Raw genomic sequence first — 23,683 nt, 5'->3', positions numbered from 1 at the left:
TGCGCAGGCGCGAACGGCCTCCGGCGGAGCGGTTGCTGGGGGAGCGGTTTCCAAGGCCCGCCTGGCCCCGGGGCTGCGCCGTGCTGAGGTGGGTCGGGCGGCTCCTGCCCGCTGCGGGGCGCCTGGGTAAATCGACCGCCCTGTGGGAGCAGCCGCCCGAAACCCGGCGCTGGTGAGCAGAAATGTGAAGAAGGAATCTCCCTTTCTCGGTCCCGGGGGTGCAGGAAGGTGGGGGGGAGGGGCCCAAGGAGCTCCCAGCTCTCGGGCCTCCCCGGGGCCCCTCGGTGGGCTTGTCCCCGGGGAAGCTGAGGCCCGACGGCAGCCCGTGAGGAGAGAGCGCAGGCTCTGGGTCGGCGGTCACCGCCTCATCCCCCGACGCCGACAGGTGTCCCAGGCCGGGGAGGCGGGGAAAGTGGGGGGACGCGAGACCTCCCTGGACTTTGGGTACAAGGTTCCCTGCCTGGGTCTCAGGAAGTTGCCTGGCTGTAAACCTTCCGGAGTAGAAACAAGACCTCGCCCCACGATTATCCCCCAGGCGGTTTTCTTGGACGCGTCGGTCTTCCTGACCCCTAGGAATGGAAGACAGGAGTCCCGTGCTGGTGGTCCACGGGGGCGGGGCCGGCAGCATCTCCCTGGAGCGGAAGGAGCGAGTGCGCCAGGGGATCATCAGGGCTGCCACCGTGGGTTACAACATCCTCAAGGAGAAGGGGAGCGCGGTGGACGCGGTCGAAGGGGCTGTGGTCGTCCTCGAAAATGATCCCGAGTTCAACGCAGGTAAATTTGCGCTGCAACTTTACAGTAAATCAGGCCACGCTTCTCCCCCAGAATGAAGAGGACCGTTCCCAAATGCCAGTGAATCCATTCAGATTTGTGGAAAAGTAAAGATCCTGAAGAAAAGCAATATTTAGTTCTTTTGACCTAATGACCAAGGTGCTGTAGGGATTTTTTAATCCATTAATTCACCCCTTTCTCTTTAAACTCCTTCCTGAAATACCAAGAGGTTTGTATTTCATCATTTTTGGGAGTGGGGTGGAGGAGGTAGACTATTTTACACACCATAAACTTTTTAAGCTTTGAAAAACGTATCCACCTGTGTGACCACCACACTCAAGCTATAAAACATTTCCATCACCCCCCAAAAGCTCTTGGTGCTACTTAGCAGCCAGTCCACCCTTCATCCCCAGCTCCAGACATCCACTGATTGCTTTCTGTCACTGAATTAGTTTGCACTTCCTATGATTTCAGGGATAAAAGAGTGTGTGCTTTTGTGTTTCACTTCTTTCACTTAATCCACTCTTTTTTAGAATCATCATCAGCATAGGCTATATGAGTATCTGCTATGTACCAGGCAATAATCTAAGAATTTTACATGATTAATTTAACCTGCACTGAAGACTGGTGAGTTAGGTATAATTATTAATGTCCTTTTTTCAGATGGGAAAACTAAGGCACAAAACGTTAAGTAACTTGCTGGATGCTTCTCTTTATTTTAAAATAGAAAACCCAAGATTTAGGGGTCAGAATGCTTACTGCAATTACTTCCCCTCTCCCCATACCCCCAACATCTGGCAATGAAAAGAATTTCAGATACTCTTAACCAATTAGTCATCAATATTTACCGAATATTTGTTCTGTCCCTTTGACCCTGCTAAGCACTCCTTAATAGTTTTGCAAGTTTCATAAATCAGCCTGACTCTAAGGTGAGGCATAGCAGTACATTTTGGGGGCTGTTTGTTGTGCTAAAACTTACCAGATCTGGACCAAGCTTGCCAGCAGGGCAAGCAGCCCACTGTTTCAATGGAGAACTTGTAGCAGTCAGACCCTCTTGACTAAGAAACCCCCACTTCTTCACTCAAGCCCTTCATTTGGAGCGATTCATTCTGGTTACCCACTCTCCATAAACTAACAGGATCAGTGATATGCATGGATTGGAAAAGTACAAAATAGGAAACTAGAAAAGCTAGTTTTCATTTCTTTGCTCTGTACACAAAGGGTTTCCTTCTGAACATCTCTAATTTACCACATGTCTGCTAGTTATCATGTTAAGGGAGAAGAGAAGGAAATCAAAGATTGAGCTCTATTTTCTGTTGGCCTTTCCCAGCTGAGGTCTTTGTAAGCAAACAGCACTCCCAGCAGCTTCTGCTTAATTGCTAGAATAAGTTTGGAAAGCTGATGCCCTGGTAGTTCATTAGCATTCATGACAGAGTTGAAGTGTTTGTAAAAACATTGTCTTGTCTATGTGGACATTCTATTCACATTTCAATATGGATTTTACTTTACATTTAAAGCTTGCTCCATAATACTTAGGTCATTAAAAAGTAGTTTTATTTATTAGATACCAACCCTGTCAACATGGAATTTTTATATTTGAATGCTTGATATATTCTTTAAAGACCTACTTAGATTGGCAACAAAATAATGATCCTTTGCTTTTACTGGATCTGAGCGATAATTACAGAGCATTTTAAGTAATTGTTATTCTCTCTATATTTTAATTTTATAAAATATCTGTATCTTTCAGATTACAGAATTTTTTCATTTATCCACCCCCTTTCTGAACTCTTTAAAACATAACATCTATAATACATATATCTGTGGCGGGTCCAGGAAGTTGCTTTTTGTTTTGGTTTGGGTTGTTTGTTTACTTGGTCTGAAGATTCTCAGGTAAATCTGAGATACAGCCAGATTTAGGGTCCACCAGCCTAATACTGCACAATTTTGACATTTTATTCTCGTTTTTAAAATTAAAGTATAATTTACATATAGCAAAATCCCTCCTTTTTAATGTACACTTCCATGACTGAGAAAAACATACACACTGGCGTAACTACCACTACAATCGAGATGCCAGACACTTTCGTCTCTCAAAATTTCTCACGTATCTCTTTGACTCACCTCCATTTTTCCCTATACCTTGGCAACAAGTAATCTGTTTTTGTCCCTATATTTTTGTCTTTTCCAGAATGTCTGAATGGAATCATATAATACTTAGCCTTTTGAGTCAAGATTATTTCATTTAGCATCAGTAGTTTATCCCTTTTTATTGTTGAGTAGTATTCCATTGTTTGACTATATCACAGTTTATCCCTTTACCAACTGAAGAACATTTAGGTTACTTCCAGTTTTGAGCCAATTCAAATAAAATAACTATAAACATTTGCATACAGGTTTTTGTGCAACCCAAAGTTTTCTCTTTCTCTTGACTAAATACCTAGGAGTAGAATTGCTAGGTCAGATAGTACATGTATATTTAACTTTATTAGAAATTGTCAAATTGTTTTGCAAAGTGGCTGTACTATTTACCTTTTCCTCTAGCAATGTAAGAAAGCTGCAGTTGCTCCACATTTTCATTAGCGCTTTTATTGTGGTTATCGTTTATTTTAGCCATTCTAATAGGTGTTTGTGGAACCTCATTGTGGTGTTAATGTGCATTTCTCTAATGATGTGGTTGGGAGTGAGGTGTGTGGATGGTCTGGGTGCTTACCTCAAATGCAGGTTTATGCCCCAAGGCTAGAAAGCTGCTTATTAACTAGACCAGAGGTCAGTGTTGAGGCAAGTGGCTTAGCCAAAGTGAGACAGAGCCAAGGCAGCGCCCAATCCATTTTTATGGTTGTGATAATCCTTCCCTTTATGCCTCAGCATCATTTGTTTGGGGGATCATGGCAGTTTGGGTGACAGCTATATTTATGATGCCAGGGGCATAGCATTATAGAACCAGCACATCAGGCACATTTGGTAATCTTTTAAAATGCCAAAAAATAGTAAAACCAAGAGCTGGAAGCCTTGGTGTAGCCATTCCCACCACCTTTTAGGGGATAGCCAGGAGAAAATGTTGGAGGTTTTTGAAGTTTGAGGAATCTGTTGAGAAACCTTGGCTGTATTATGAAACACTTTAATTTCTTGAGCTACCTCTTATACATTGATTTTGACCTGCCCTGAATTATTAATATATATGCAGCAGGAGGTGTTTTTTATAGTGCAGATAACCCCTCCTTTTTGGCCAAGAAGTAGACTAAGGCTAGACAGTTGTCCAAAACTACCTGGTCTAGGGAATCTATTTGTTGTTTTATTAACCCTTATTAGCACATAGAGGGACAGGAGAGAGGCAAAGGAACTGAGGGCAGACAGGTGGGTCTCAATCTAATAGAAGATGGTCCCTGCTGTGTGATATTAAAAATACTACCTGGCCAGTAGGGCAGAGTGCAAGGAGGCTTTACAGTCGTGGCAGGGGCACAACTCACAGTGCCAGTCATCAGATGGTTAGGCAGTCTGTGATTTCAGCCAGGTAGTATTTTCACGGTTCTCTTGGCATTTCTCAAGGCAGCATCTGGGCTCGTTCGCTGCCTCAAGCGTAGGGGTGGCTCTGGTTCATCAGAGTGACAGGAGCGGCAGTGGGTGGCCCTCAGTGGTGGTCCTGGAAAGTGTCATCTCCAGCAGTGGAACTCGGGGGCTGAGGCAAGGTGGTGATCACAGGGGCCAACCCGGGGCTGGGTGTGTCTCAGTAGTGACCTGTAAAGGATGGGAAACATTGTCGATGGCTTTTAAATGCCAGTGGGCAGCTCTGATCATGTCCCTGCAGGTTTTTGTAAGTCGGTTGTCATCACAGAGCTCCAGAACTTTTACAGAGTTGTCTAGGACACACTTAGCAAAGGCTTTGGCTGCATGTTTCCATGCACTTCCCTCCACAGGGTAAATATGTTTTGTCTACCCTCATATGTTGATTGGATATTAATTCTTTGTAGGCTCTCTTTGTAATCTTAAATTCTTATCTTAGAATCGTAAGTCTGGCAGCCTGTACAGGAGAGTTACCTATGCAGGTTGGATTTGATTACCCCTCTGAGGCTGTTGGTGCTATTTCAGAATCTGACTTAGTTTTTCCTGGGTTCGAATCATTTATGCATTGGTGCCAGTGAACCTGTTATTTGATATATAGGTTCCGTAGCTTTGGGATATCAGGCAGTCTTGGTGGCAGGTTAGGTGAAGGCGGGTGGGGAGCAACAACCCGCCACCTTCTTGGGCCGTCACTGGGTGCCATTTTAGGATTCACCGAGTATTGTTTGAGCATTCCTGGGCCTGCAGGGTGAGGCCTTGTGGGTTGGTAAGGAAGTCTATGACTAGGCAGCCAGCAAAAATATCAAACCCTGGGCCAGGATGAAGGGCGACATTGCGCAAATTGGCAAGGACCAGCTTCTGGGGCTGCTGCTTGTGTCATGACATCTGGACTTGGTGTTGTTTCTCCTTTCCAAGAGATTGCATCTACTTTTCCTCAGGACTTGCTCCATGTCTGGTGCTTGCCAGCCTGCGTGTTATGCCTAGTGTGGTACTAGGCACACATGGGAGGGCAAAGGGAAGTCATTTTTTAAAGTGATTCTCCACTACTGGACATAGCTTTTCCTCACTAGACCAGACCATTCCAGTGCTTTGGTTTGAGAGTAGTAGGCTCCACTTCCTTGTGGCTGTGGCAGTGATGGGAAGTGGTCTTATGTGATTAGTATGGCAGTGGGAGAGCAGTTAAATGCCACCCTCCAACACACCCCGGTGGAACAGACTCTAACTATGGGATGCCAGTGTTTGGTTTTGGAAAACAAGTCACAGCTTCTATAACTGCTGTGGCCAGTGACAGGCCTAGAGGCAATCTTTTTGTGCCCACTCCTCCAGGATTGCCTCTGAGGCCTGAGTTGTATTGGCCCAAACTGCCAGTTGGTAGTGGAAGCTTGGGGGGCCTGAGTGAGCGGTCTCCAAAGAACCCGCTGGATATGCTATGTAGGAATGAATTTCATGTAGTTTATCATCACTGTCATTGAACAGTGACTCAGGTGTAGTGAAGCCCTCTCCACATCAGATGATTGGTGCCAAGCAGCTCCCAACTTGGCCAGTGGGGGGGGGGGGGCAACAGGGGTGCAAGTGCCAGCATCTCAAGATCTGTGGGCAAAGGGCTGAGAATGAGAGAAGCCACAACCTCCTGCAGTTTGGAAAGGCCCTGTTTGTCAGGCCCTTCCCTTAGGTACCATTTCCATGTAACCAGTGGGGCTTCAGTGGCGGTGCTGAGCTCCTGCTGGGAATTCTGTCTCACCCATGGCATTAGGGGCTCTGCGTGCAGGGGCATGCACGGGCTGACTGGTTGTGGCCCTGTAAGCACAGAAGAGCCCAGAGAGCATCCAGGATCTGCCATACTTAGTCCAAGGACTCCAGGAAGCATAGTCAGAGGGATCCAATTGATTTTTTTTTTTTAGGATTTATTTTTTTATTTTATTTCTTTCCCCTTTCCCACCCCCCACCCCCCTTTTTTCACACTGGGCGGCTCTCCTTACGGGGACACCCCTTTGTGGCACGGCACTCCTTGTGCACATCAGCACTGCGCGTGGGCCAGCTCATCACACGGGTCAGGAGGCCCTGGGTTTGAACCTTGGACCTCCCATGTGGTAGGTGGACGCCCTATCTGTTGGGCCAAATCCATTTCCCCAATTGATTTTGATTACTTGTTATTTTGAAATATTTAGAGATTAACAGGAAGTTGCAAAATACTACAGTGAGATCTGGTGTACCCTTCACTCAGTTTCCTCCAGTGGGTGCATCTTATTTAACCATAGTACACTATCCAGACCAGGGGACTGACATCAGCACAATGTGCATGTATAGTTGGGTGCCATTTTATCTTACCAATTCCTGCAACCACCTGTAATTTATGATGCAATCTACTATATCACCAGGAAGATCCCGTCCCCTTGCTACCTTTTATAGTCACACCCTTACCTCAAAACCCCCAGCAATCACTAACCTATTTTTCACCTGTATAATTTTATCATTTTTATAATATTGTATAAATGGAATAATACAATTTGCAACCTGTGGAAATGGCTTTTCACTCAGCATAATACCTTTGAGATCTATCCAAATTGTTGCCTGTATCAATAATTTGTTCCTTTTTATTGCTGGGAAGTATTCTCTGGTATGGATATTCCACAGTTTAGTTAAGTACTCAGCTATTGAAGTACACTTTGATTGTTTCCAGGTTTTCAGTAGTACTAATACAAACATTTATGAACAGGTTTTTGTTTAAATGTAAGTTTTCATTTCTCTGGGATAAATGCCCAAGAGTATTATTACTGGATCATATGGTGGACAGCCTATACTTGGTTCATATTTTTATCCACTGTGCCAGTCTCTCTTGTCTTTAAATTAGTATATTTAGACCATAATTGCATTTAAGGTAATTGTTGATATGTTAGGGCTTAAATCAGCCATTTATGTTTTATTTTCTGTTTGCTCCCTCTATTTTTGTTTCTGTTGTGTTTTTCTTACCTTCCTGTGAGTTATATATTTTTTAGGATTCCATCTTTATTTACCTATGGTATTTTTGAGTGTATCTCTTTGTATAGAGTTTTTAGATCTTGTTCTCAAACATCATACATACATAACTTAGCACTGTCTGCTGGTGTTGACATTTTACCAATTCAAGTGAAGTATAGAACCTTACCTCCCTTTAAAGTTCCTTTACTCTCACCCATTTATAATATAATTGGCTTATTTTTTTTTTTAAAGATTTATTTCTCTTCCCTTCCCACCCCACCCCCACCCCATTTTCTGCTTTCTGTCATTCGCTGTGTGTTCTTCTGTATCCACTTGCATTCTTGTCAGCGGCACCAGGGATCTGTGTCTCTCTTTGTTGGCGTCATCTTGCCACCTCAGCTCTCCGTGTGTGCGGCACCACTCCTGGGCAGGCTGCGCTTTTTTGGCATGGGGTGGCTCTCCTTGCAGGGCGCACTCCTTTGTGTGGGGCTCCCCTACACCGGAGACACCCCTGCGTGGCATGGCATTCCTTGCACGTATCAGCACTGCGCATGGGCCAGCTCACCACATGGGTCAGGAGGCCCTGAGTTTGAACCCTGGACCTCCCATATGGTAGGCAGACGCTCTGTCAGTTAAGCCAGATCCGCTTCCCTAATTGGCTTAAATATTTCCTCTATATACATTGAGTGTTAAAATTTTTGCTTTAACTGCAAAACATAATTTTAAAAACTCAAGAGGAGAAGGAAAATCTCTTGTATCTACCCATAATTTTACTTTGTTCTTTCTTCCTTCCTGATATTTCAGGTTTCCTGCTTTTATAGTTCCTGTCTATTTCAGGAACTTCCTTTAGCTATTCTTTTTGGGTATGTCTGCTGGCAACTAATGCACTTAGTTTCATTCATCTGGGAGTATCTTGATTGCTCTTTCATTCCTAGAGGATACTTTCACTTCAGATAGAATTCTGGATTGATAGTTCTTTTCTTTCCACCCCCAAAAAATATGCTACCTGCTTCTGGCTTCCATGGTTTCTAGGGGACAATCCACTGTCATTATATTTGTTTTTCTTCTGAAGACAGTGTAGTTTTTCTCTTTGGCTGCTTTCATGATTTTCTTTGGATTTAATCCTGTTTAGGGTTTGCTCAGCCTCCGAACCTGTGGGTTTGTCTTTTGGCAAATTTGGGAAAAATTTCAGCCATTATTTCTTAATGTCTTCAAATACTCTTCAGCCACACCCTCTTTCTTTTCTCCTCCTGGAACTCTGATGACATGAATGTTAGAGCTTCTGTTATGGTACTTCTGGTCCCTTAGACACTGTTTTCTTTTTGTCCAGTCTATTTTCTCTGTATTTTTTTTTCAAATTGGGTAATTTCTATTATTCTGTTTCCAAGTTTCCTGATTCTTTCTTCTGTCTTCTCCATTCTGCTGTTGAACCTGTCCATTGAGTTCAGTTCTATAATTTTCCCTTGGTTTTTCTTATACTTCTTTGCTGAGACATTCTATCTTTTTTCCAATTTATTTCAAGGTCCTTAACTTGTTGAAGCATTTGTATGATGGCTGATTTTAAATCATGTTCAGATAATTCCAACATCTGTATCATTTCAATGTTGACATCTTTGATTGGCTTATTCTGGTTGAGATGTTCCTTGTTCTTAGTCTGACAAGTGATTTTCTGTTTTATTGTGGACATTTTGGATATTGTGTTATAAGACTGTATTAATCAGGGTTCTCCAGAAAACAGTATTGACAGGATTTATAGACATGTAAATAAAAGGGATTTTTTAATCGGGATTGGCTAAGGTGACTGTGGGGATTGTAAGACCTCTTCCAGCAGGCAGGCCCAATTGGGAACTCCAGCGAAGGGGAGGATAAATTCCCAGGAGAAGCTGGCTGGCTGAAGTAGAGATAGAAATTCTTATTCCTGACTGCTGAAATCATCAATTCTCCCTTTAAGGCCTTCAGTTGATTGGATGAGGAAACTTCTTTCATTGCTACAGGCAGTCTCCTTTGTTGACTGCAGATGTAATGAGCCATACATGCAATTAACTGATTAATGGTTTAAATCCATCTATAAAATCCCCTCATAGTAGCAAACAGGCCAGTGCTTGCTCATCCAAACAACTGAGCACCATAACCTACCCAGATGACACATGAACTTAACACAAAGACTCTGGATCTTATTAAATCTTGTATTGAAATAGGCCTACCCTGACACTGCATCATTGGAGAAAGTGGGGTGCCACCTTGTTACTGCCAGGAGGGAGTGGAAGTCCAACTTGCCATTTAGCTCAGTTGACACCAGGGAGAGGGGACACCACATTGTAGCTGGGCCTGCCTGAGAGAGGGATACTTTTGGGTTTTATATACTGACTTTGAATCCTGTAACCTTTGTAAATTCACTTATTCTAGTAGCATTCTTGTAGAATCTTTGAGATTATCTGCACAGATGATCAGATCATCTGCAAGTAGAATTTTAGTTCTTCCTTTCCAATCTATATGCCTTTTATTTCCTCTTCTTGCCTCATCATACTGTAAGCCATCCCATTTATGGTGACTAGGAGTAGTGAGAGTAAATATCCTTGCCTGATTGCTAATCTTAGGGGGAGAGGATTTGTCAGGTTGAGGGTAAACCCTTATTATTAATTTGGTGAGATTTTTTAAATCATCTATAGATGTTGAATTTTGTCCAGTGCTTTTTCCATATCTATTAAAATGATCATATGACCTTCTTTCTTTTGTCTGATAATTGATAGACTAATTTATTTACAAATGTAGAACCAGTCTTGCATTCCTGGTATTAATACTACTTTGCGCAATGTATTATCTTTTCTATCTTGCTCAGTTTGAGTTGCTTGTATTTTCTTTTTTTTTTTTTCAATCTTATTCCAACTTCAAAAACTAAAATAACGGACAAAAGGCAACTTAGCAATTATGGAAGAATTAACTTTTAAAAATTCTGTCCAGGCACATTTATCTTATTTAATCCTAAAAACAAACTCAGTTGTTTCTCCAGTGTTCAAAAAGATGAATGAATGAGCACAGGTTGGTTAAATGACATGACCAAGGTCTCCTTGTTAATAAAGAAAACAAAAGCTTGATCATCTTCACATCTCATAAAACTAAATCCCAAATCCTTTTTTTTTTTAAGATTTTTTTTCTCTCTCCCCTCCTCCCCCCCCAGTAGTCTGCTCTCTGTGTCCATTCACTTTGTGTTCTTCTGTGACTGCTTCTGTTTCTTTTTGTTGCGTCATCTTGTTGTGTCAGCTCTCCGTGTGTGCAGCGCCATTCTTGGGCAGGCTGCACTTTCTTTCGCGCTGGGCGGCTCTCCTTATGGAGCGCACTCCTTGCACGTGGGGCACCCCTACGCAGAGGACACCCCTGCGTGGCAGGGCACTCCTTGCGCGCATCAGCACTGCGCATGGGCCAGCTCCACATGGGCAAGGAGGCCCAGGATTTGAACCATGGGCCTCCCGTCTGGTAGGCCAAGTCTGCTTCCCTCAAATCCCTTTTTTTTATTTTAACGTTTATCTTTAGCATTGTGCCTCTTTGCCTTTGCTACAAAAATAGTACATTACTGTGAACTATATAAGTTACACTAGTTGTATTTATCCCATGTATCATCATATTCTTAAGACCTTGTAGTAGAGGAACATTCTTATATTTGCATTATTAACCACAATCCTCATCTGCCGCCGAAATCACTATATTGTACAGTCCCTAGATTAGCCTCTGGCTGTCTTTCAGTTAACATTAACCTCCCTAGACTACCACTTTCAGCCATAATCACATTTATAAAGCAGCAGTGTTAGTTATATGTTAATTATATTCATTATAAAGTGTTACCATCAACTCTATCCATTTCCACATATTTACAATCAATCTTATTAAACATTCTTACGTACAGTCAGCATAGCCCCCTTTTCAACCCCCATTCTATCTCCTACTAACCTATACTCTGTAGTTTAACTCTGTGAGTTTACTCATAGAATTTAGTTCTTATCAGTGAGAGCATACATATTCGTCCTATTGTGTCTGGCTTAACACAACACAATAGTTGTGTTATGGCTATTGTTATGTCTGGGTCAACATATCATCCATGTTGTCATATGTATCCCAAGTTCATTTCTTCTTATAGCTGAATAGTATTGCATCATTATGTACCACATTCTGTTTATCCGCTCACTGATTTACAGGAACTTAAGTTCTTTCCATCTTTTAGCAGTTTGTGCAAATGTCTGTTCATGTCCTTGCTTTCAGTTCTTCTGAATACATTCCTAGGAGCAGGACTGCTGAATCATATAGCAGTTCTATATTTAGCTTCCTGAGGAACCGTTACACTGTCTTCCACAACGGCTGCACCATTTTACACTCCCACCAACAGTGAGAAGTGTTCCTATTTCTCCACATCCTCTCCAGCCCTTGTAGTTTTCTGTTTTGTTAATAATGGCCATTCGTTAAGACATGAAATGATATTTCATTGTAGTTTTGATCTGCATTTCCCTAAATGCTAGTGACATTGCTCATCTTTTCATGTGCTTTTTTGGCAGTTTTTATTTCCTCTTTGGAAAAACATATGTTCAAGTCTTTTGCTCTTTTTTCTTTAAAGTACCAAGGCCAGGGATTGAACCTGGGACCTTGTATGTGGGAAGCTGGTGCTCAACCACTGAGCTACACTGGCTCCCCTGAGTTGTTATTTTTTCATTTCCTTGTTTGTTTGTTTTGTTTTTAGGGCATACCAGAATCGAACCCAGGACCTCGTAGATGGGAAACAGGTGCTCAACCATTTGAGCTACATCTGCTCCCAGCTTTTGCCCATTTTTAATTGAGTTGCTTGTCTTTTTATCATTGAGTTGTATGATCTCTTTATATAAAATGAAAATCAAACCCTTATGAAATATGCTTGCATTTTTTGAGGACTTTTCATCTATGTTAATGAGGAATACTGGCTTGATAGTTTTTACTTTCTTATAATTTCTGTCTGGTTTTGGTATATGGGTAATGCTGGCTTCATATGATGAATTGGGAAGTCTCCCCTCATCTTCTGGTTGTCTTGATGAGTTTGAAAAGAATTGGTATCATTTCTTCACAAATGTTTGGTAGAATTTGCCAGTGAAGGCATCTGGGTTTGGAATTTTTTGTTTCTTTTTTTGTTTTGTTTTCTTGAAAGGTTTTTAGAGATTTTGATTTCTTTAATAAACTAGGTACAATTTGGGTGATTTATTTCTTATTTGAGTGAGCTTTTTCAATTGCACCTTTCAAATAATGTGTCCATCTCCTGGAAATGGTTGAATTTATGAGCATGGTGTTACTTTCAATATTTACTATACTTTAAGTTCTGTAGAGTCTGTAGAGATGCCGCCTCTTTCATTCCTGATATTTGTAATTTGTGTCCTCTTTCTCAAGTTTATTATTCTTTTCAAAGAACCAACTTTTGTTTGGAAGGGCTTCGTGGATTTTTTTGGTTTTGGTTTTAGTTTTTGGCTTTTGTTTTGCTCTTTTTCTGTTCTCAAATTCTTTGTTTTCTCTTATAATTATTACTTTCTTTCTCCAGCTTGCTTTTGGTATAATTTGCTATTCTTTTTCCTGTTCAGGTGGATCATTAATTTGAGACCTTTCTTCTTTTCTAATGCAAGCATTTAATGTGATAAATTTTCCTCTGAGCTCTGCTTTGGTGAGATTTTCATTTGCATTCTTTTCACAATATGTTTATTTCTCTTGTGACTTCTTCTTTGACTCATGAATTTAGAAATATGATGTTTACCTTCTAAATATTTGAGGATTTCCCAATTATCATTGTTCCTGATTTTTAGTTTAATTCTGTTATGATCAAAGAACAAACTTTGTATGGTTTGTATTATTTTAAACTTTGTAAAGTGTGTTTTTTGGCCCAGAATATGTTCTATCATGGTAAATATTCCATGTGCTCTTGAAAAGAATGTATATTTTGTTGTGATTGGATGGAAAGTTCTATAAATGTCAGAAAGGTTAAGTTGGATGATAATGTTGTTTAGAACTTCTATTATTTTACTGACTTTCTGTTTACTTGTTCTACTGATTACTGAGAGAGAAGGGTTGAGGTCTTTAATTATAATTATGTATCTATCTATTTCTCCTTTTAGTTTTATCAGTTTTTGCCTCATGTATTGTAAATCTCGGTTGCATACACATTTAGGATTGTTATATCTTCTAGATGAATTGATCCTTTTATCATTATTTAATGTCCTTATTTATTGTTTTGCTATTCCTTGGTTATGAAGTATGCTTGATATTAGTGTAGCTGCCTCACTTTCATTTTATTTATTTTGACATAGTATATACCTTTTTCCATTTATTTACTTTTAACCTCTTTGTGTTTTTATATTTAATGTGGATTTTATAGGGAGCATGTAGTTGGATCTTACCTTTTTATACAGTCTGACAGTCTGCTTTTAACTGGGGTGTTTAGACTATTTATTTTACATTTAATGTGATTAACAGTATGATTACATTTAAATCTTATCACCTTGCTATTTGTTTTCTATTTGTCACACCTGTTTTTTGTTCTTTTTTCTCTCTTTTTCTTCCTTCCTCTAGAATAAGTGAATATTGTTTATGATTCCATCTTATCTCCTTTGTTGGCCTAGTAGCTGAATCCTTTTTTTTTTTTTTTTCTTTTTTTTTTTTAGGAGGCACTGGGGTTTGAACCCAGGACCTCATACATGGGAAGCAGGCACTCAGAGCTAGACCCACTCCCCTGAGCCTTTTTTTTTTTAATTGGTTTCTTTAATATTTATAGTATAAATCTCTAACTTATCACAATCTACCTTTAAGTACTATTATATCATACTTTGTGTATGGCATAAAAGCCTTACATCAGCATCTTTCTGTTTCCCCTTTCCTAGCCTTTGTGGTATTGTTATGGTACATTTTACTTCTGTGTATGTTACAAATTCCATAGTACATTGTTACTTTTCTCTAAACAGGCATCTATTTTTAAAGATTTTATTTTATTTATTTATTTATCCTTACCCCCTCATTGTTTGCACTTGCTGTGTCTGTTCATCTTCCTTGTTTCTTTAGGAGGCACCAGGACTCAAACCTGGGACCTCCGATACCGGAGCGAGGTACCTAATCATTTGAACCACCTCTGTTCCCTGCTTTTCTGTGTCTCTCATTGTGTTTTTCTTCTTGTGTCTCTTGTTGAATCAGCTTGCCACGCCTGTCTGTCGCACGAGCTCACTGCTGCATTGAGCTTCTCAGATTAGTGAGTTTACAGTTTTCATTTGTAGAAGTTTTCATCAAACTTGAAAATTTTCTATTATTTCCTTAAATAGTTTTTGTCCCTCTCTCTCGTCTCCTTTGGGATCTCCAATTACATATATATTAGGCTGCTTGAAATTGTTCTTGAACTCACTAATGCTCTGTTCAGTTCTTTTCAGTCTTTTTTCTGATTTTCGATTTGGATGGTTCTATTGCTGTCTCAGAGTTCATTGATCTTTTCTGCTGCATGGTCTAATCTGTTATCCTATCCAGTATATTTTTCATCTAAGGCTTTTTTTCCATCTCTAGAAATTCTGCTGGTTCCTTTTCACATCTTCTTTTATGGGCTTATATTTTCTTCCATATTTTAAAACATATGAAATATAATTATAACAGTTGTTTTAATGCCCTTGGTCTACTAATTCTAATATTTGTGTCATTTCCTTATCTTTTGCTATTGATTTTTTTTCTCCTCATTGTGGGCCATATTTTCTAGTTCCTTTGCATGCCTGGTAATTTCTTTTTTTTTCTTCCTTTATCAGAGAATTTATTGGTTTTCAGAACAATCATGCATACAATACAGGATTCGCAAATACCACCCACCACCAACACCTTGCATTGGTGTGGAACGTTTGTTACAGTTGAGGAAAGCATATTTTTTATAATTGTACCATTACCTATAGTCCATGGTTTGACTTAGGGTTCACTGTGTATTATGGGTCCATGGATTTTTTTTTTTTTAAGTTTTATTCCCTTACCATTTATACAGTCTAACATTTCCCCTTTTAATCACATTCAGATATATATTTTAGTGCTGTTATTTGCGTTCACTGTGCTGTGCTACCATCCTGGTAATTTCTTATTGGATTCCAGACACTATGAATTTTACCTTGTCAGGTGCTGGATATTTTGTCTTCCTTTAAATATTCTTGAGCTTTGTTTTGAGAAATAGTTAAGTTCATTGAAAACAGTTTGATCCTTTTGAAGCTTGCCTTTAAGTTTCATTAGGTGGCACCAGAGCAGCTTTTAGTCTAGGTCTGATTTTGCCCCACTTTTGATGCAAGATGCTTTGAGTACTCTGTCCCACGTGTTTTTTGGGTTTTTTTCACTCTGTTTTGTGTAAATGTGAAGTGTTTCCAGCCTTGTGTGAGCTCTAGAGATTGTTTTCACCAATTCCTTTCTGATGGTTCTTTCTCTTACCTCACATTTATATGCTGATCGTTACTCAGGGGAAATCTCAAATATCTCTGGAGTTCTCTCACTCTCTCTATATGTAGCTCTCTCCTGTCTGACCAGCTGTGTCCTCTCAAGTACTCTGCCCCACAAAATCTAGTCACCCTGGCTTCCCAAATCCTCTGCTCTGTCTCCTCAGCTAAGGATGACTACCAGCCTTTGTTTGGGTTTTCCATCCCCACACTGTATCCTATAAGCTCTGTCCAGACTGTAAACTGAGGCACCCCTCTTTCGCTCCCCCTCCCTAAGGGATCACCACCCAGAGCTGCCTGTTCTCTAAAAAATCACTATTTCATATATTTTGTGCATCTGTCTAGTTATTTTAAGGCAGGAGATTTTCTCTTGTTATTCCGTCTTGGCTGGAATTCCACCCAATTTAACTTTAGTGTTACACTAACTTATATAATTTTGCATTTCTCATCTTCTCAAATGAATTCTGAACCTTTTGAGAGTTACTTCTGTTACTTCTCACTATCTGGCTATTCACCATTTACAACTCAGTTTGGATGGGCATAGTCTGTCTTTTTATTTATTTTTCTACATGTGAAACTTGTAGTAGCCAATCATACATTTACCAATATTCCTTCCCAAGTGTCTTCTAATTTGCCCCACACATTTTGTAAAAACATCTTTCTGTTCATTTGGTTCCCTTTGATAACATTCTTTCGACAAATAGTTGAGAATATACTATGTCCTAGTTAGTAAACACTATTAAAATATTTTTGTAATCATAATATAGAGTTTTCTTTCTGTAACCAAATTTAGCTAAATAAATTAGCATTGCCATAACCCAAACGAACTGAAGACCTCAGGTTTTATTTTCTTAGTTACATACTTTCACGTTCTCCAAGGAAATGGAGTGTAATTAATTCCCTTAAAGCAAATTAAAGCTACCTATTCTCCACTCAAAAGAGAGCTTATGTTGCTTTTATAATTATTAAAACTAATTTTAAGAAATTAATATTGTTTACATTCTCAGACCCATAAAATTTTCTAGTTTAATTTTCTCCTTTAAGCCTGAGATAACTGCTTCTGTAGTTGGGTTTTATTTGGTAATCCACTAAGTCCTCAGAGTTTAGTGGAAAATATGTGAACTTCCTCGGTAGAAGGAAATAGCTGTCTAATCCATAAGCCTGGATTGATTCCTAGATTATCATCTAATACATATTTGATCTTGGGAAAGTTGCTTTTTTGGTTTCCTTATTCATTGTATTGGTATATTAGCAGAGCAGTTGACTCATATTGCATGCCTGCACATGCCAAGTACAATGCTAAGTGTTTAACGTAGCTTATCTACATCATCCAAGGTTGTAAGGATTTAATGAGTTAATATTCTTATCCAGCGAGGAGACAGAGGCACAAAGAAGTTAACATAACTAGATTAGTGAGCATTATCTAGGCAGAGAAAGTTGGAGAAAGGTGCTGGTGGTAAAGGGAACCTCATGCGCAAGGGCACAGAGAGCAATGAGAAGTTAAGGCACATGTCTCAGGAGAATGTAGTCTAGGAGAGGAGGAGCTGGAAAAGTGGGACAGAAGCCAGATCATGACGGGCTTCCTGGGATGCCAAGTCCAATTTGTATTTCAAAAATCTTCCTCCAACAATGAAATAGAGGACCAATTAAAGGGGGCAGATTAGAGGACAGTCTGAAGCCAGTTTTAAATTTGTCAATCTTGCTTTTCAACTTCTTTCTCGTTTTAGGTTGTGGATCTGTGTTAAACGTAAATGGTGAAGTTGAAATGGATGCCAGTATCATGAACGGAAAAGACCTGTCCACAGGAGCAGTATCCGCAGTCCGCTCTATAGCAAATCCCATTAAACTTGCACGCCTTGTTATGGAAAAGGTATACATGACTAAGGAATTCTTCCCCAAGGAATCACTACTGATGTACTTCAATGACTAAAAAGGGGTCTGACAGTGGGGAAATACTTGAAATCACTGTTCACCCAAAATTATATTAAAATACAGAAGCAACATTTGAGTTTTTCAAATAGGACAAGACTCTGACTCTATTGATAGTGTAACTTGATCAAAATCGCTTGACCAGTGATAGCTTTGTTTTCATGTAATCTCCCTGTATTTTTTCAATCTTCTTTCAAGAAGTACAGCATAACACATACAAACTGAAAGGACCAACTTATTAATAGCATGTGTTAAATAAAAGGGATTGAACATATGTAAGTCACGTCCTAGTAATATTCCATCTTTTTCTTTTTAATACAAAACTCAAACAACCCAGACTTTTTTTAAACGTTCAGAAAAACAAACCAGTGGAATATTTCTTTTTAAGGGTTTCTACCCAGAGACAAGTAATTTTCTCCATACAATTGGAACAGTTTAAAAAAAGAAAATATTTTCACAAATAACCTATTTTCCTTTTCTTTCTGACCCAGACACCTCACTGCTTTCTGACTGACCAAGGTGCGGCAAAATTTGCAGCTAGCATGGGAATTCCAGAGATTCCTGGAGAGCAGCTGATAACAGAGAGAAGCAAAAAGCACCTGGAAAAAGAGAAGCTTGAGAAAGGTGTTAAAAAACCAGACTGTCAAAAGTAAGTAACATCTGTGGCTCACATTTGTGGAAATGAGTTGGGAAGCAGATTTGGCTCAACTGATAGAGCAACCACCTACCATATGGGTGGTCCAGGATCAAACCCAGGGTCTCCTGACCTGTGTGGTGAGCTGGCCCATGCACAGTGCTGATGCGCACAAGGAGTGCTGTGCCACTTAGGGGTGTCCCCCGCATAGGGGAGCCCCACGCGCAAGGAGTGTGCTCCACAAGGAGAGCCGCCCCGCACAAAAAAACTAAACACAGCCTGCCCAGGAGGGCACCGCACACATGGAGAGCTGATATGGCAAGATGACACAACAAAAAGAGACACAGATTCCCGGTGCTGCTGACAAGAATGCAAGCGGACACAGAAGAACACACAGCTAATGGACATAGAGAGCAGACAACGGGGTAGGGGGGGCAAGAAGGGGAGAGAAATAAATAAAAAATAAATCTTTAAAAAGAAAAGAACATTGCCAAAGACTCCTCTTCATGTCTCCTTCCATTCACTAGCCTCCTCTCTCACCTTAATTTTAATGCCAAAGGTTCGTATTTTGCCTGTTTTTTGAACTTTATTCAAATGGCATCAGATAGCACGTCTTCTTTTGGCCTCCTTTCTTTCAACCTTGTATTTCTGAGATTCATCTGTTTTTTGCATAATGCAATAGTTTATTCATTCTCATTCCAATAATAATATTTTGTTTCACAATATACCACAATTCATCTACTCTACATTTGGGCCTTTTCAGTTTAGGGTTATTACAAATAGTGGTGCAATGAACACATCTTTTGGTGTATAAGTCTATGAAGAATGAAGCTGAGACTGCAGGCATGAATGAGGTCTGGCCTGGGTAACCAGGATGTGTGCTCACCCCACTCTTCAGAGCCTCATGGTCTGGCCCCTGGCCAAGCCTCTGATTTCCTTCCCTCCACTCTCCCCTTGCTTTACTCAAGGAGGCTGCCGGGGGCTGCTCCTCACTTTTTCACTGAGGACCTAAATACAACAGCACCTCCCCAGCGCCACTCACTCTCCCCTTACGTTGCTTTATCCTCATTAGTTGTTTTTTTTCTCTCCCCTTCCCCACCCCGCACCCCAGTCCTCTGCTCTCTGTGTCCATTCGCTGTGTGTTCTGTGTCCGCCTGTATTCTTGTCAGCGGCACCCAAAATTCATGTCTCATTTTGTTGTGTTATCTTGTTGTGTCCGCTCTCCGTGTGTGCAGCGCCATCCCTGGATAGGCTACACTTTTTCCGCACTTGGTGGCTCTCCTTACGGGGCACAGTCCTTGCACATGGAGCATCCCTAAGCAGGGGACACCCCTGCGTGGCACAGCACACGTTGCGCGCATCAGCACCGCACGTGGGCCAGCTCGCCACGTGGGTCAGGAGGCCCTGGGTTTGAATCCTGGACCTCCTATGTGGTAGGCACACGCCCTGACAGTTGGGCCAAATCCGCTTGCCTCCTGAGTATTTATTGCTACCTAAAATATTTACTACTGTTACTACCACCCTTTCCCCAAATTAAGCTCTATGAGAGCAGGGACTTTGTTCATTTGGTTTACTGTTTACTGCTGTGCTCATTTAGTTTAATGAACTAAAATATCATTCATTATAGTCTAGGTAGTGGGTATATGGCCATTATTGCACTCTTTTTTTCAAATTTGTATTTGAAAATTCTCAGTAAAACATTGGGAGAAAATATAATGTAATCCTCACAAAAACCCCATGAGATAGGCAAAGTGTGATCTGTGGGCTGACAGCATCGGCATCACCTGGGAGGTTGTTAATGTGCAGATTCTTTGGTCCCACCTTGTACCTACCAAACCAGAATCCAAGTGTTCCTTAGGCACACTGAGGTTTGAAATGTACTGTATATTGTTTTAAGAGGTGGGAAGAATAAATAAGACAGTATAAAACTTAAGTCACACAGTGAGAAAATGGTTCTAGGATTAGATGAACAGAGGTCAAAAGGAGCGTGTAGTAATCTAACTGTAGCTGTCGTATAGACTCAAAAGCAGACAGGTTTTCTTAGCCCTTTCCACAAGCCTAGGATGTGGCAGCATGTCCCATTTGCCGGTAATGTCTGACATGGATTCCGAGTGTGTTAAGCTAATGGATGGATACTCATGTTCCTCATCTTAAATCTCTTTTTCCTGTTTATTTTTGTCAGAAACTTGGGAACCGTGGGTGCCGTTGCCTTTGACTGCGCAGGAAATGTCGCTTACGCAACCTCTACAGGGGGTCTTGTTAATAAAATGGCTGGCCGAGTTGGTGACTCACCATGTGTAGGTAGGATGGATGGATGACTCCTGCCTTCTTTCCTTCCCCTGTCATCAGGTTCTCCTCATTCTCTAGTCTCTGTAGGCCCCTAACCCCACTGCCCACTGCCATCTTCCTGTCTTCACTTCCCTTCTCCTTTTGGCAAGAAGAGAAGCAGTTGAGTTGGAAGGGGTCATTTAGGGTACTACTACCTTGAGGAGGAGGCATTTCCATCAAGTAAGCACTCTGTTGTTCCTAGATTGCACATCTTTGGGGCTGACTTGAGAGAGATGGAGATGGGCGGTGGGGGGCACTAAAATAGCCCCTAAGTTACCTTCAGTGCTTCTTGCTTCTCTTTAGCCCATTTCAGGACCTGCAGACTTACTTATTCCCAAAGGATTAAGTACATGAACCCTCATCCCACGGCATGGATTTGAATTTATAGTCTAAGAAAACTGAGAATATAAATGTGCAGTTACTAGATTTGCGTGGCGTGAATAGATACCCAAAGTGACACTCTACTGCCACAGAATTATTACAGATTGAAAGGTTCTTTGTGTTAACATCGAAGCACATACCTAATTCCCAGGGGTGAGTGAGTGGCAGTGGTGGGGTGGGCATGGCTCTGCAGACCTTCCAGCTTTCCTTGTGGGAATTCCCACTAACCCTAGAAGATGATGGAACTTTTGAGAGTGCCTACCCAAAAGAATAGCTTAGTCTTTTATTTGTTGCTCTAGTCTGTAGTAATTTACCCTGTTAATAACCCTTAATACCCTATATTCTGTCATGAACTCAGAGGCAAGGAGACAGTTGAAGCTTCCTTAAAGAGTAGAGGTCTGATAACTTTACTTACCTTACTGCCATAGTATATCAGGTCATCATAAACCAAGCTTACATCAGACTATAGGACCACACCAGGTCAGATCCTAGAAACTAATTTCCAGCTTGCTGAATTATGATGCTAAAGTCTCAAGAGAGAGAAGGCATAGCCTAAATACTCAGAAGGCCTTAATTATGAGCATCAAGTGTGCATGGACTCAGCCCCTCCCTACCCAGTCCCAGCTCTGCCTGCTTGGCCTTCCTGATGAGCCCTTCATTAGGAACACTCCAGCTGGCCACAGGCGACCCCCTGCATGGACACTCAGGAGGGGGGAATGCTAGGCACATGGCAACGTTCACCTCAGACAATGCAGTTACTGTCTTGAGAATTGCATAAACATGGGAGGATGCCTGCCCAAACCTGGTACCGTTGCCAGTACTATTCTTTCCTTTTGAGTCCTGGATTAACTAAAAAGAAGACAAATTCTGATCTAGTAGCTAATATTAACATCATGGGAACTTGTCAACTCACTCCTACAGCAGAAACTTGTAAGGGAACTAGTCAACTCACTCCTACAGCAGAAACTTGTAAGCAAAAGGACAAACACCTTCTCCCATTGCAATAGTTCACCCACTTCAAAACCAGAACTGGGAACTTACATGCCTTTGTGAATCCTTGGCATCTTGTAACATTCAGCTCAGTGTCTCAGTACTTGAACCCATTCCCCACATCCAGCATCAATAAATAAGACAATTGTCAATCACAGAATAGCTCTGTATCAACTAGGGGAGGGTAAAAGCTCTCAGGCTAGTAGCTCTGTGTTAACAGATACAGAAATGCAGAGCAGTGGCTAGAAGGCTGTAAGTTTGCTTAATCGTAGACCAAAATAAGAAATTTCATGTGTCTAGCTTTAATTCCAGACCTCCATGTAAGTGAATAATTCTCTCAGGTCCAGTTAAGCCACCCTGAACAAATGTGCCCCAAAGCATTGGTCAGGATGCACAGCTGTTAGATTTGGAGCTATCCATTTTCCCAAAATTACTTTAATGTGGTGCTTTTCCTACTGATCCTCCCAGCACAGCATGGTATCCTTCCATCGGGGAGAGGCTGTGGAGGAGGAGGAGGAGGCTTCATTGAGCAAGATGGGGCAGCTAGGCTCCGGGGCAGAGGAGCCTTTCTGGCATAGCCTGGAGAACCTCCCTCCTCTGAGGCTTCCTTCAGCCTCCTCCATCTCGAGGCATTTGGACCACGCGTCCTAGTCCAGCTTTGCATCCACGAGCTCCTACAGGCTGCTACTCTGACGTTTGAGTACACTTGAGCCCTTGTTGGGATGTAATATTTCTGTAGCATTAGACATGCTTCATGTGTTTGGATTTCTTGCCTGTTGCTGCTCTGTTAAGACCAATCCTTTTCTTGTTTGAGCAGGATCTGGAGGTTATGCCGACAATCTTATTGGAGCCATTTCCACCACAGGGCATGGAGAAAGCATCCTGAAGGTGAATCTGGCCCGCCTCACGCTCTTCCACGTACAACAAGGTACGGGGGACTGTGGAACAAGGTCATCACAACGAGGAGGAAATAGGAGCCATTTGAAGTTTGCTACAGATGTGGCTTTCTAGGTGTTACCGTTATTTATTTTGATTCCTCCCACCATCTGTAAGGACCTGAAATAGGAGAGCATTTAAAAATAATAATCTATTTGCCTTTCCTATCTCAGAGAAAAGGGCAAGTGGAGAGACATTGAGCCTGGGTGCAGGAGAGAAGGCAGCTCTGCTAGGCGGTGCGCGGTCTCTGTCTGAGTGCAGAGACGCCTCTCAGGGGAAGTTCCTCCTCCTAAGCATTCAAGTGGGAGTTATTTACCAAAATCTTTGTTGCCTTGCTAGCTCACCTTGGTTTTTCATGCTGTAAATGATTTTTTCCTCTCTCAATAATTATTGTTCCACAACCCTTCCTTTTTCAGGAAAGACATTAGAAGAGGCTGCTGGCCTGTCATTGGATTACATGAAGTCAAGGGTGAAAGGTGTAGGTGGTGTCATCTTGGTCAGCAAAACAGGAGACTGGGCAGTAAAATGGTCCTCGGAAGCCATGCCCTGGGCGGCCGCAAAGGATCGCAAGCTGCACTTTGGAATTGAGGTTGACGAAATGACTACTATCGACCTGCCCTGAGCCCAGCGGAGATTGCATTCTAGGTGCTAACTTGGAGTTAAAGGCATTTCCTGGTGTGGAGACTTAGCGTAAACAATTAGATCTGGAAATGGAAAATTATGAGTCTGTTAACTCATTTTGTTGCCTTGATCA

General features: G+C 41.4%; 1 protein-coding gene across 2 annotated transcripts; it reads left to right on the top strand.

Annotated features, from left to right (window-relative positions):
* Positions 1-2: 2 nt before the first annotated feature.
* On the top strand, positions 3-23,650 carry LOC101422637 (isoaspartyl peptidase/L-asparaginase). 2 transcript variants are annotated; one of them, XM_004483049.5, is made up of 7 exons: positions 3-172; positions 536-774; positions 17,459-17,601; positions 18,152-18,309; positions 20,477-20,595; positions 22,811-22,921; positions 23,346-23,650. In XM_004483049.5, exons 2-7 carry the CDS (start codon positions 576-578, stop codon positions 23,549-23,551), a joined length of 936 nt encoding a protein of 311 aa, XP_004483106.1. In that variant the 5' UTR covers positions 3-172; positions 536-575; the 3' UTR covers positions 23,552-23,650. The 2 variants fall into 2 exon arrangements, with proteins under 2 accessions (XP_004483106.1, XP_004483107.1); XM_004483050.5 differs by having other exon boundaries at positions 4-172; positions 574-774.
* The last annotated feature ends 33 nt before the right edge of the window (positions 23,651-23,683 follow it).

The sequence above is a fragment of the Dasypus novemcinctus genome, chromosome 10, assembly GCF_030445035.2.
Source record: "Dasypus novemcinctus isolate mDasNov1 chromosome 10, mDasNov1.1.hap2, whole genome shotgun sequence".
Classification (NCBI taxonomy): Eukaryota; Metazoa; Chordata; class Mammalia; order Cingulata; family Dasypodidae; genus Dasypus; species Dasypus novemcinctus.
Note: the sequence above shows the minus strand (reverse complement) of the source record. Positions and strands in the feature narration are given on the sequence as shown.

What these genes read in the sequence shown, in the direction of transcription:
- LOC101422637 (XM_004483049.5), top strand. Translation starts at nt 576, where the DNA reads ATGGAAGACAGGAGTCCCGTGCTGGTGGTCCACGGGGGCGGGGCCGGC. An exon ending in TGATCCCGAGTTCAACGCAG is followed by an intron (nt 775 to 17,458) that starts GTAAATTTGCGC and finishes TTCTCGTTTTAG; the next exon opens with GTTGTGGATCTGTGTTAAAC. An exon ending in TGGTGACTCACCATGTGTAG is followed by an intron (nt 20,596 to 22,810) that starts GTAGGATGGATG and finishes TTGTTTGAGCAG; the next exon opens with GATCTGGAGGTTATGCCGAC.